At 36.0% G+C, this 14,192-nt stretch overlaps 3 protein-coding genes across 3 annotated transcripts; 2 read left to right on the forward strand and 1 right to left on the reverse strand.

The window, feature by feature from the left end:
- Positions 1 to 36: 36 nt before the first annotated feature.
- On the reverse strand, positions 37 to 12,260 carry LOC110370868 (uncharacterized). Its single transcript, XM_021326858.3, has 6 exons — positions 12,087 to 12,260; positions 5,110 to 5,230; positions 3,551 to 3,757; positions 2,580 to 2,816; positions 1,839 to 2,125; positions 37 to 1,691 (listed from the first exon to the last, which is right to left on the reverse strand). Exons 1-6 carry the CDS (start codon positions 12,097 to 12,099, stop codon positions 1,288 to 1,290), a joined length of 1,269 nt encoding a protein of 422 aa, XP_021182533.3. The 5' UTR covers positions 12,100 to 12,260; the 3' UTR covers positions 37 to 1,287.
- On the forward strand, positions 5,855 to 11,310 carry LOC110370869 (uncharacterized). Its single transcript, XM_021326859.3, has 6 exons — positions 5,855 to 6,160; positions 6,426 to 6,460; positions 6,594 to 6,857; positions 7,922 to 8,090; positions 10,050 to 10,230; positions 10,997 to 11,310. Exons 1-6 carry the CDS (start codon positions 6,095 to 6,097, stop codon positions 11,254 to 11,256), a joined length of 975 nt encoding a protein of 324 aa, XP_021182534.3. The 5' UTR covers positions 5,855 to 6,094; the 3' UTR covers positions 11,257 to 11,310.
- A 366-nt stretch (positions 12,261 to 12,626) lies between the features above and the next one.
- LOC110370917 (cell cycle checkpoint control protein RAD9A) lies at positions 12,627 to 14,185 on the forward strand. The gene is made up of 3 exons (XM_021326927.3): positions 12,627 to 12,800; positions 12,886 to 13,291; positions 13,378 to 14,185. Exons 1-3 carry the CDS (start codon positions 12,767 to 12,769, stop codon positions 14,126 to 14,128), a joined length of 1,191 nt encoding a protein of 396 aa, XP_021182602.3. The 5' UTR covers positions 12,627 to 12,766; the 3' UTR covers positions 14,129 to 14,185.
- The last annotated feature ends 7 nt before the right edge of the window (positions 14,186 to 14,192 follow it).

Below are 14,192 nucleotides of genomic sequence, written 5' to 3' on the forward strand. Positions count from 1 at the left end.
AGCTGTCCAACTTATGATAAAAAAATAAAAAAACTGTTTGCATTCCAAATAATCTTATTTATTTTTTCAGAATAAAACGTCAACAGTTTAGGTAGTAGTGTTTACAAAATTCGACTACCAAATAAATAAAAAAATTGTCATTAATCGTTGCATTTTAGATAAAATGCATTTTCTTACTCAATAAACGCTGTGCAAATGTTGCATAATATTGCATCGTCATCATGACGTTAACAATTTTAATTCAAGTTACATAAATAGGTAAATTAATTGAACATTGTGCGGAATATTATTATTATATTATGAACAAACGACCACAAAAAAGATTCTTATTAATATTAAATAATTGCAAATTGACAATTAAATATGATTCAATTGTTATTAACATTAAATTACAATCTCAATCCACAGCAATGTAACAAATTACATGCTGTGCTTATTAAATATTTACAATAATGCATTGTTCGCGTCAATATCACAATATCAGTGTATTTATAAAATACATAGTATTCATTATACAGATACTTAGGTATTATTTTGCTTTCTGGTAACCATAGACTTGCATTTCATTGTTTGTGAAACTAATGTATTGGTTACACAGTTTCCATCACGTTACGGATATACGGATAATTATCACATAAATAATTATTTATGTTATCTTAGTCCGTTCCATCTGACTAATCTTATAAAACGTGATATCGTCAATATTGCATCTCATATTCTATTTATGTACACTTATACTGTGCTAATTACTCTACATAAAGATTTAATATGTAGGTAACAATATTCCCTAATAACCCTGCACATTTAAATCTATTTTAACTCTAAGCCTGCCAGTTAACTATATCAAAAATGCAATACACATTATGATTATGTATGTCAATAAATATTATGTCCAAGTAATAAATAAATTATCTGATATTCATAAGATAAAAATGATTGATATGATGTCGTTATAAGTCGGCTTGCTAATTAATAGCAAGTCACTCAGTACCTATACATTATTGCTATTAACGTCATTCAAAATAAATTGTATATAAAACTATACCAGCAAATGTCCCGACACCTTCATCATCCTTAACATTAAGGAATGTCCAAATAATACTCATTATAAATATTTCTACAAAGCTAAACTTGGTATAAAAACTGTCCTCCAAGTCAGTCACATTGAAACAATGAGGTCTTTATCCACTTATCGCGTTATAAACGAATAAAACTGCTGATTGTGTGCACAGAGCATATATCATATCGATAATCACTGTTTACCTCGTCAGGTAGAATGTACGTGTACTACCAAATTAAGCTGAGTGCAGCCTTGTACCAGGGCTCCGGCGAATACGGCTTGTTATATTCAGCGTTCGTCTTAGGCGCGGTGTCGTCTATAGGGTCCTCCTCAAAAATGTTGACAAAGGACTTCTTGATGCCAAATCTGAAGAAGGCCAGGTAGGGGAAGTACCTCATGAGTAGAACGCTGAACTGGAAGTTCAGGTTGAAGTACCATCGTCCTAGGTACGAGGAGTATATGACCATGTAGAGGTTGTACAAGAACATCTTGTACTTAGCCTTGAAGGTCAGCTGCTTGTAGCAAGGAGCCGTCTCTATGGTGTCGTAGTCTTTGTAGTAGAGGAGACGAGGCGCCAGTTTGGGAAGACCATCCACTTCTGGTTTGCACATTAGCTCTGTCGAGTCTACGCCTGTCGATCAAAGTAAAAGAGTACATTAGCATTATTTTTGTGCCTACGGATACACCAGACCAAAAACAGAAGGGTCTAGAAGTAGTTAGCAACTTTAATACGCTTTTGGTAAATTGAATAATTTTACTCTTAGTAACGAAATCTTACCTGTATCAAGAGATTTCCCTTTCAAGTGCTTCCTCAACTTAGCCTGCAGTTGTATCCTGTCAGTCTCGGTATAGATATAGCCGGGCACGTCAGCCAGTACTCGGCACCAGTACAGGAAGCCGTCGGTGTCCACCGTCGGGTTGACGGACCACAAGCCGTCCAGCATGACACGAGCCATGTGCTCGAAGTATTCTGGAACATTCTCCAGGCACGGGGTGTATACTCTGTCTAAGAGAAGCTGGCACACTTCGCGCGTCTCCTCAAATGTCTCCCGGCAGATGTTGTATCTGAAAGAATTTAGATGTTGTACTGAACGTGTGTTTTCTATTAAAGTCATCTTATCTTGATAACTTCATCTACGGATTTGGCTTATCTGTGGGTTTACGTATATTTCTCTATAGTTAAAAGGTCAAAGATTCGTTACATTATAAGAAAGTACCTGCGTTTAAGATTCTAATCACCAAAGTGTTTGCAAGTAAGTAGGGAGGTAAGATACTGAAGTTATTTTCATACAGCTGCGTGGGGTCAATAGTAATATGATAATGTCGGCTCTATCAATAACAGTTATGCTTTTTTTTGACTGCCAAAGGATCAGTTTTTATTTGCATATATAAAGTTTTCATATGGTGACCCACTAATGTTACGAGAAAATATGCTACGCCGATCCCAACAAAATAGGATAGAGGCAAGAGGATGATGATGATGACCGCCTAGGAAAGCAATATGATAAATTAAACTAACCTGTCTTCAATTCCGATCATGTGCCCGATGACTCTCCAAACATAATTGTAGGCGTCCCAGTCACCTTCCTTCAGCTGCCTGATCCCAAACTTATCAGGTTTGAGCATACAAAACCCGACGAAGCCGAATTGTGTGAGCGCCATGTCCCTTTGTGAGACCAGTCCGATGCCCTTGAGTTTGGAGGCAAGCGTTGCCTTTATGTGACGCGTTCGCACCACGTATAGCGACTTCCATGATCTGTTGCATTGAACTTTGTCTTAGTATTGACGATCATTAATCATTAGAAGTAAATTAAAAGATGTAATACGTTTATAATAGGTATGGATGCTAGCAGAATGTTCTTTGTCGTAAAGACTATTTAAGTGCGCTTAAAGATAGTTAAGGGATGAAGGATTCAAGAAAAATGAATGCACCATGTTTACTGGTAGGTACACGTATTGTTAATAAGGCATTCGTTATTTTAACGAAATATTGTATCAGCAACACAGATGGAAGTAATTAGGGGCCTAATTATTTCCTTTTTGATAAAAGCCTCAGTCATAAAAACGTAGGTGATTGATGGGTAAATACTTGATTACTGATAAATTATTTTTAATCCTCGTTATCGGTTTTTACTACCCACCGTTATGTCTACAGTAGGTATAAACAATTTTCCCTAATCACTGTACATATAGGTAAGTAATATTACATAGAACACCAAAGTCCGAAGTTCAAAACTGTATGTTTATGGCAATTTTGCTGACTAGATAAAGGCGCAGTTATGTTGAGCTGGCTCATTGCTCTATCTATACAAAAAGTATTAGCTTTCGCCAGCGGTTGCACCCGCGTCCCGTGGGAACTACTGGGTGCACGGCTCAAAAGTAGGCTTACTAACATTGTTTTTTTTTTTATCGGATGTCCCTGAGATTACAAACAAATTTGTTTTATAACAAATCTTATAAAACTGCAGAATTCGTTTCTTTTGAACTTACATGGTCCCAGGCTTGAGTTCATGCTCAAACCACGAAATGGTATGCAGCAGTGTGGAGAGATAACGTCTGTAGGCCGTGTAAACGGAGTTGGAGCGGCGGGATCCAGCCAGCACCTTCAAGATGGACGGCACCGAGAACACTGCCACCAGTCCCATCAGCATCGCAGAACTTAATGAGAAAGAGTTCTCTGCGTAGAATTTGCGACCCCTGTAGGAAAAATATACTTGAATCAAGCTTTTGTTTCCATTAAGCATGATGTCGGTTGCTTTAAGGCAACCTGTCCACGTCAGACTGTCGGACCGATTTTTGACTTACTTTTTGTAAGTGTGTTTTGCAATTTGGCTATCACAATCATCGAACGTGGGCGGCCTTACTTATAATCCATTTGTTTGTGCACTAATACGTCCGGCACAACCGACTGATCTTTATATGAGAACCTATGACCGGAATCGGCCGGGACGCCATCACATATAGTTCACCCAGTTCGCACTTCGTTCGCACGTCTTGGTTTTACCTATTTCGGTTCGGTTTTGGACCTTCAAATCAATGACGTAAACGGTGGCTTAATAATGATGCAGTCCATTCATGAGATTTGGCATATATTCAACTTCGTTTAGTTGAAAAGGTACGTCTACTTTAATGATAGAATTGACGTGGCTGTCCATTTGAACATGTCTACGAAATAGAGAGGATAATTGGATCCTACTTAACTTACCCGACCTTGTAAACATACTTTAGGTAATATTCTATGAACAAGGATAATAATAAGGAATAGTAACTCACAGGACTTCCTAGTTATTTAACCCATATCTATCCTAGATTATGAAATGAAGAGAATAAGCGAAACTACTTAATTGAATTATAGGTAGGTTGCGCTAATTTAAGTCACTGACTGTTAAATAAATTATTAGGGACACTTAGGTCTATGCATACCTGTATAAACAAATAGTCTTAATCTTAAGATTATGGATTAAATGTTGATTATGAACATAGCGTGAAGTTAAAGTGATTACGTTATGTGACAAAAATTCGAGGAAAAACGAGGTTTTTACTAAATATCAAAACATCCAAGATTGCATGCAAATATCTTAGGTACATGTCGCGACGTGAATTGACAAAAGATTCGATTTTTTTTCCTTTAAGGAAGTGCTTGTATCTATAGATAGGACCTAATAAGCGTATTGCACAAATATGTATAATGATTATTATGTATTTTTTACGTGTTATCGTTTTTGTAACGACAAGCGAATTTAAAGTCTTGATTCGCTAATATGACGATAGGAAAAAAACCACCGGTTGTCATATAGACAGGTACCTAAAAATTATTTTAAAGTATCTAATCAGTCTATCCAGCGAAGTTCGAAATAACCACAGCAATTTGTATTGGTCAAAGATCGAATTTTCGCGGACTCACGGTAGAGTAATATATGTTTAGAAATATTTCATTTTAGCTCAATAAATGACAATTGACAATAGGTAGGCACATACTGCTGTAGCAATTATGTATAATTTTTCGGTCTAACAGTTTTAGTCATGATTTAGTCGAACACCATAGTTACTTGTTATATTTCTTCTCGTCGAACCAGTCTGGCAGTTCCATGACCAACTCATCTGGCTTCACTTGGTCTGACGGCTGTTCTAACGCCTCCTTCGTCAGGAGAGCGTTCACAAACGCTTCCGCTGTAACAAAAACAAACATACCATAAAACTCCAAATAAATATAAATTCACAACTTTAACAACATTTTCTAATTCCAGTTCAAACCAAATCAAATCAAATTTCAAAAACTGAACCATTATCTGAACTTCTCAAGCCTGTATGCCTAAATACCAATTATCCTGTTTTTGGGAAACCTCATTTCAATTTTGTACAAATTACCTCTAGCCATGTGATGGATATTCTGTCAATGTTTCTAGTTATAGCACTTATAATTGGGATACCATAATATTGTATTATGCTTCTTACGACACGGTCCAAATTGATTGGAAAGAAAAAGCAGTCACGCACCACCAGCGGACTTCGAAAAATCGATATCTAAAAATAAATACAGCTACTGCTGTAATAATGCTGCGTAGAAATAACACCAGCAACCGAATTCGGACTTGCAATACGTTTTAAAACATTAATATTATTGATTAAACAGATGCGAGTTTGAGACAATACCTACGTATCGAACGCATGTGTTAAGTCTATTAAACACAGGCAAAGAGAGTGCCTAAAGGAGTTCCTTGTGGAACACCCATATATTTACCTCGGTACTAAAACGTTTTAATTCTTAAATGTTGTGTTATAAATAAATCTTTCGTTAAAGGCAAATAACCAGAAGAACGATGACATAACTATATTCAATATCCTTAAGCTATCTATGAAGTTTTCCCACCTGTGCAGCTACTTTTTTTCAAAAAGCGCAGTACATAATGGTAACAATGGTTTTGAACAATTACCATTGGTGGGCACTTATCAGTGAATTTGTAAACATTTCAGAAACAATACGCATTTCGATGTCTACGTTCAGAGTAAAGCCACACAAGGCTTAGGACCAACATGGAGTTTATTTTCGTTCAACTATTTATATTTTTATTATCGTCGCGCTTAGGTAGCTCGGACTGGGTAAGAATAAAACAGTTATATTAATGTTTGTATATTTTTTCTGCCTGCAGTCCCAATCTTGAGCAAAACCGCTTTCTATAAAAACTGTTGGCCGAGTTTCTACTGGCTGAGTGCCCATACATAATGATAAAGAAATTACCGAATTTAAACTTTACTAATCTTAAATATACCTAATCAATTTATTTAATTGCGACTGCTGTTGTGGATGAAGTACGCCGACGACTGATGATAAAATGAAGTGTCTTCATCATTATTAATTCCACAGGTTTCAGAATGGATGGGGCCATTACAAAATCAATTGTAAGTTAATTTTATCATTTAATTGTTACAACTTTTCTACACGCAACAAGAGATGACATAATATAACTAGATCATTGTCAAGCGTCAGAGACACTTCCCTTTCCATTTAAATCCAGCAGTCTAATATTTTTAGCAAAGGGCTACCATCACATAGGAGGTCCGATCCAGAGTTAAGGATGATTCAAGTGACTCAGGAGCCGGAAGAAAACAAAAAGATGCAGCTGGTTGATAACTCGGAACATCCCAAACAGCCCAACCAGTTGTCGGCTATTAACTTGAAGATTAAATTGGAGGAGACGCTGCGAACTGCAAAGGTGTTAGCAGAAACTTTGAAAATACAAATAGCCGATTTGATTGGTCGTGAGAATGTGTTGAAACACGCTATCACAAATGGCAGGTAAAGTGGTATTAACAATATGTTACTATAGTTTAGTGTGTATAGTGTAATGTAGTAATTTCAGACTTAAAATCTAGCTTCCGAGTCGATTTTGCACTTATTTACTCCGCCCCTAAGGTTACCAACTGACCTTTTACGGGCTCATACAAAAACAGTAATCTTCCCGATTCTGTTTAATATATTCCGCTCAATTGTGCCCAAGTTTTTTTGATAGTATGGGAAGAATAGAATATAATATGTTTTAATTATGTAAGCCAAACATAATGTAGATATGTATTTGACCCAAGATCTTATCGCTTAAAGCTGTGTTAACATGTATTTGCCGAATTTAGACCCATGCAAATAAAAAATCTTTACGGATTCCATGACTACAAATAAACCACAACACTTTTTTTTGTTATGATAAGTAGCTTGAGTATCCAGAACATAGGTAAGTCGAATTATTCAGCAAGTTTAGTTAGTCTAAAATATCGATGCCTACCAACACTAGAACTTACTTTGCATTACAAAGATTGGAATAAAGATATAATAGTAATTGTAATCAGTCATTTTTAAACAGGACACGGCATGAGGTGGCCAAATCTAATCTAATTAATAAATTAAATATAAGCTCGCATGCCAACACGCTGCCGACCAAAACCATGGAGAAACAGAAATTAGGTACCTAAGTAGGTACCTACGATTTCTAGAAAGGTCGATAAATACTGAGCTTAGGTAGAGTGATAGAGCTATTTTCCGCAATGTAGGCATTTAGACATTATTTATCACTAACATGTTAGTTTGCATTCCTAATAATAATTGCTGATAAGGATAGGCTGAATTGGAACTCAGTTCACGAGGTCAAAATATGGAAATGATTAGTTTTGTATGATTAGAGACTCGACTGCGAATAAAATAAAAATACCAATAGATATGGTAAACTCAGGTCTCACGAAACCAATGACTGATCGATCGCTCAATCCTTCTCTGCTTGAGCTGAGGAGACCTCAGAAGACACAGCTAGGAATCGTTTTGAAAATCGAATCAAACAATTATGAAAATGCATCCTTTTTACTCGTTTTTAGGTCAGGAGTATCCACACTGACAGTAACGACAATGAGCCAGGTGCCTCGCTCCTACATCATTCGGGATGGACGCTGGACTCTTTGCAATGGAATGATACAGTTTCCGTTAGCTGGCCAGGCTAATATGTTCAACGGATTGTTCTCGGAACCAAGATGCATCGGGAGAGAGGTAAGTTTACTGTTCTTTATCTATTCTAAACATAAGTCTGAGCTTTTGATGTCTTTACCTCGTTCCATGGTACATTTTATAGTACAAGAGTTCCAAAATATGGACTGTTTGCAGTCAAAGCTTTTTTGTTTGGATTATCCCGGAAATTAAGTAAAGCCCAACAAATAAACGCCCAGATCCTCGTTTCGCTAACTAAATGAAACATTTTTGAGTTGTGGACATCTAGAGCAGCAGTGGTCCTTTATTTGTGTCAAGTATTTCTTCTCACAAAGAGTGTCCTTTAAAGCTCGAACTCGGTGCTTGAACTCAAACGTGGCACATTTATCATACTCACTCATTCAATATACTTAGTATAAACTTCTAGTGTGGTGTAAATAATATCTTTGAATACTGTGCTTCTACATATTACATCCTACATACAATCTTCATATGAATCAAACGATATAACATCTAACAACGCATGTATATTGTTATCCATTATGTATCTAAATAACTGACTGTGATTGCAAAAATATGTTTTTTGATTAAACCATGTGCGACGGCTTTCTTGGCTAGGTATGTATTAAGTTTAATAACACCTTCCCACATCGTTTGTTTCGTGTGAAGGAACCTCGCATCGCAAGCCGGTTTCCACGGCCTTGAAACTAGATTCAATTTTGCTGCCTCAGATGACTGGTAGATCTTAGTAAAAACTCTAGAACCAACCTAATTATTTATTCTTCAGTCTGTATGTGACAGATAATTTTAGAGACATTTAAGTCTGATTTACATGTGGGTGGTAGAAAATGACATGAAGCCCGAAACCCACACCCAGTATTTACCTAATAATGATACATTGAAGTAACTTCCGTAGGGATTACAAAAAACTAAAGATTCAAACAACAAATCAATGTCAAAGCTTAAAGAATTTAAGAAGTTAATGTATACAAAAATATGCTGATCATCGTTACTGGCAATAAAAAGATTTACCGGTCCAATTTGAGTATTGGCACCATCACGTTAACCACACAGCGGTCTCGTGCCCGCATTACAAACTCGCCGCAAGTTCGACGTGTTTATTTTTGCAGGAGTTATGCAATAAAACTTCTTGTTTGATGTTCCATATTTAAAGTTTAAGTACTTAACGCAATCATTACCTAAGATATTTTTTTTTACCATGGGTCACAAAAATATTGTGATAATATAATGCATTGGTAGCGGTTGGCGTCCAGACAGAGATTAAAGTAAAACCTATGCGCACGCAGGTACTTTCTTTTATAAAGTTCAGATGGTACATCTGTCTGCCAGGCATCTAGATTGTTTAACAGTGTTATTTTTCCGTCTTTCCACAGTTCCAATTTAGATTCTTCTGCTACCTTATTCTATTTCATCTTCATCCTTAACTTTAGCTTCAAAAGTTCAAAGTCTGATTCATGATATGAGAACCTAAAATGCATGCTTAATATGTATGCTTAGCATTTTATGACTGCCAGACTTCCAAAAATACTTACATGTGATTAAAGATTACCTAATGCAGAATAAATGTTGCTAAGTCCTGTGTTATCATATTCAGATAATGATAAAATTGTAGCAATTACATAACAAGACCATTATTGGACCTATTACGTACCATGGTATCAGTAAAGGGAGTGTCTCAGGGTTCTATTCTAAGCCCTGTACTTTTAATTATTAAGATTCGCGGGAGATCGATTTACCTACGTAGCCGAATTAAAAGTTTTTATTCTAATCTCTCTTGTCAATTATTGGGATTCACGATGGATTTGCCTACGCATCCAAATAAAAAGTAGCGCGACCATTCCCTTCCTGGATAAATGGGCTAAGCCAGAGCCAGTACCATTTCCAGAGATTAGCCTTTTTTAACAAACTCTTCAACATTGTAATATTTGTATCAATTCTAAAACGAAGGAACTTTCTAATTATGTATTTAGATGAAACAAACCAATTGGCATATGTTTTCAGGTAGCAACCGTCCAGGATCCATGTGTGTTCAACTCCATCATCAAATACGACGTGGTTCCTACCAAGAGGGCGCTTGAATACAAGGAGGATGAATACCTCTGCCTGAAGCCAACCTTCAACATCACGCTGGAGCGATACATGAGCGTCACCAGGCAACTCGTCAATGAGACGTGTAAAGATGGTAAGTTAATCTATACTAATATGATAAGAGGAAACCATAACATGTAGGTAAATGTCAATGGAGGAAACATATTTTGTTTGTATGTATGTAAACTGAGGGCTCCGAAACTACGGAACCGATTTGAAAAATTCTGTCACTGTTGAAAAGCTTATCCCCGAGTAGGTGATATATTTAATCCGGGTATGGAAAGTACAGCTAGTCGTGAATATAAACATTTTATTTCTTCGAACAGTATTAGCATATGTTCATGAAAAAACCTACTAGACTAAAATAGTCGACTAGCAGGCAGTAATATTTTAAACAACATTTTTAATTAAACTCGTCACATTATAGTTTTTCACTCAAGCTTATAATGATAGTTTAAAAACCTGTTAGGCCCCAAAATGGCCATTGCACCTACTACCTCTATAATCTTTAGCCAGGATCGTTCGAGGTCAAATAGCTTTAACGAATGGGCATGTTGCGTTTCAAACTCACTAAAAATAGAACCTCATTTGTTTGAATTAGGTAAAACAATTTTGCAATAACATGAATTTCATATTAAATGGATACTCTTCTCATAATTTTTAATGAACTTCTAAACACAGGCTTAAGTTATTTTGTTACAGAATGATCATGGTAGTGGGCCAAAATCATTTTTAGGGACAAAATTAGTCAAATTTTGCTGTGGCGTTAAGACACGTTTGTAGTTGGACTGACGATACCTGATACCTATAGTCTTTAAGCTATTTGTATCCCTGATTTATAATTAATTCTTATTTTACAGGAATCGTCAAAAGCCTCGCTGAAAACAACCTAGAATGTGGCTTAAGAATATTGTCTGAATACAGTTTTTATCCGCATAGAAGTTCAGCCGCGGCCTCTCTGCCTCTAGAGTACTGCATCGAAAAGGATGGCTCGTGCAAACTCATCATGGCCTGGCACGTCTCTAACTCAACCATAGAGAACTTCGAGTTTTTGAAAAACGAACACAATTTCAAAAAGTATTTCATAAAAAATGGACCGTATATCGATCATGTTATTTAATTGTTTTTAGCAACGTATTGTACATAGCTTTTTCAAGATTGTTTTGATGAGAATAAAATAAAGGTTACTTCATAGGTACTGATTTGATTTGTGCCTAATTGACAGTAATTCGTCCCAAATATTCGTAAAATTACAGTAGCTAATAAGAAGTACTTGATTGTTGTACGTGAACAGGAAAAAGGTAACAAATCATCTACCTACACTATAATGGAACTGCTATAGGTAGCTATTTCAATCTTTGGCGTTGGTCAACAATAATGTAAAAGAGAATATCAGATAGATAACTAGAAAAAATCGAAACATACACCGGTATCTAAAATTGGCAGAGATAATAAACTCGTATGTTTATTTACTAGCACCTGCCTTTGATCAATATGATACCAAATGATGTTATAGGGGTAATCGGACACTAAGTAGGCAGGTATAACTACCCTCTAAAACGAAGATGTTGTGGTTCCATTCTTAATATAAAAAAGAATAAAAGAACACAAATGAAATGCACCACATAACATACAACGCATAATTTTGTGTCAACTCAGATATTGCGTAGAAAAAATAGCGTTGTTTTGTTGACCGTACAATTAGTATTTTGCTGAGAAAAATTGACGTAAAAAATCAATAAAAACGTAAGGCCGTCACATCAATATTAAAAGGTAAGTAGAAATAATGAGAAACCTCTGCTTCAATCAAAATCATTTTTATATTAAACTGGGCCGCTACCTACATACATGGCAATAAAAATACATAGTATTATAATACTGACTAACGGTAATTTAGCTCACTTTCCATGGACATGTCAGATGTGTTATTAATTAAAGCGGAGGGCTTACCGCTTGATGCCATTTTATCCTTATTCTTTTGTTACAATATTCTTCTGAAACACTTTTTGGTAACAATTTGACGAACTTTCTCTCGTGTTGATTTATATCCGGCACCTCGTATGCGGCGACGCGTACGCCCCGTACCGGTTTCACTGGCAGACTGACTTGATTAATTTTTCTTTTGAGTTTCTATTATCTATGTTTGAGTAGGTATGGGTCTGTCAAAAAGATTTTGTATAAATGCTATGTACCTTTGGGTTCTCGCTGTTACATATTAGCTGAAATGAGGAAACAGTGATGCTGAAATGGCTTTGAAAGTGTAAATCAAGGCGGACTTTCCAGCTGGAAGGCTATACCATTTGCTTGTTTTTGCTGTCTGAAGGTGACATATTTATGAATGTACTACATCTTTTACTGACTAAAATCTCCGATTTCCCTCGTCTGCAGCCAAAAGGATTTTATTATGCGCTCTGGCAATGGCTCTGGCTGGCCGTTTTTGGGGATTTTGTCAGCAGATCTATAATCTGTGCAGCTGCTTTTCCGAAAATCTGACAGCACGTCTATCTGTCAAATCAAAACAGAAGTGCGGATGCGGAGAGCAAAAGCATTATAAAAACAACGCGAAATGATCGTATATCTCCTGAAATATTGTAAAAATTAATAATATCTTATAAATACCTCATTGCAAAATGAAATGCCATGTACCAGGAGCAAATGTTAAAGGCGAGTATCTTAATATTTCGAAACAAAATCATATTTAATAACTTGAATGATTTTAAGTTACTAACCTGCGTACAATTTGTTTTAGTTTTAGCGAGAACTGTTCATGCCCTTGCAAGATTCGGGGACGAACTTTACCTAGAGTCTCTCTCAGATTGTATATTGCTACGAACACTAAATGCAGCTGAATCGGCGTATGCTATGGTTAAGTTTAACAAGAATTTCTTCTCATACTTCAACTACAACTATTACTCTACAGAAGATAATGAAGGATTGAAGTGTAAAATATCTATGAAATCTGCGCTAAACACATTTAAATCACCTACTCACTTAGAAAAGCAAGTTGAAAACTTAGAAATAAAATTAGATCCAGAATCCTGTAAGTTAATATTCCAGTTGAAATGCAGACATGGAATCGTCAAAACACATTTTGTATCGATCCTAGATTGTAAGGCAATGCAAGCAGTATATACGAAGGATTCCGTACCAAATAGGTATGGTTCACAAAATCTTTTCAACCGTTTTCATAAACTTTATCCATAATAAATTGAATTCTATAACATTTTCTAAAACTTTTCAGAATAACATCTCCACAAAGAATATTGTCGGATGCGCTCAACAACTTCCAAAGTTCTGATGATCAGGTGACGTTAGAAGTAACATCACAATCTTTTATTTTACGCAACTACATAGACTGTAGTATAGACCTTACCAAAATTATCAGAACACAGATAAGTCTGAAGCCAGCAGAATTCGACAGCTATCTCATAGGATCAGAAACAACTATAACATTCTCACTGAAAGAATTCCGAGCCTTGCTTACATTTTCAGAAGCCCTCAATTTACCTTTGCAACTACATTTTGAGACTACAGGAAGGCCAGCAGTTTTTATAGTACACAATGGCACCACTTTTGAAGCACACTTTGTGTTAGCTACCACAAAACCTGACAATGCATCACAAACTACATCAACACAGCGTACTAATGTTGAGAGAAACAAACGGAAAGACACCAGCACCCAAGGTTCTGCTAAAAAGAAACCTCATTTGGATGTGGACATTGCAAAATGTCTAGATGAAGACTCACATCTATTCAACTTTGTAGACATACCTGGTGAAAATGATGTTAGTAATAAATTCAATGGAAGTGTTAATAATAATAGTGCCAAAGATAAAGAAAGAATGCCAGATTTAATGGACTGTGATAACATACCAGCATCTCCTGCTGCAAGAACAATGATTAAGTCTGTGTTCAAACGATGCTTTGAAAGTACTTTTGATCCAAGAAGTATACAAGGTGTAGTATTAGCAGAGAACTCTGATAGTGACTGAGATAATTAATCTGTTAACTGTTATATATTCTAAGAATAAACTTATTTATTAAAACCTGTATAAT

Source organism: Helicoverpa armigera, chromosome 22 (genome assembly GCF_030705265.1).
Source record: "Helicoverpa armigera isolate CAAS_96S chromosome 22, ASM3070526v1, whole genome shotgun sequence".
Classification (NCBI taxonomy): Eukaryota; Metazoa; Arthropoda; class Insecta; order Lepidoptera; family Noctuidae; genus Helicoverpa; species Helicoverpa armigera.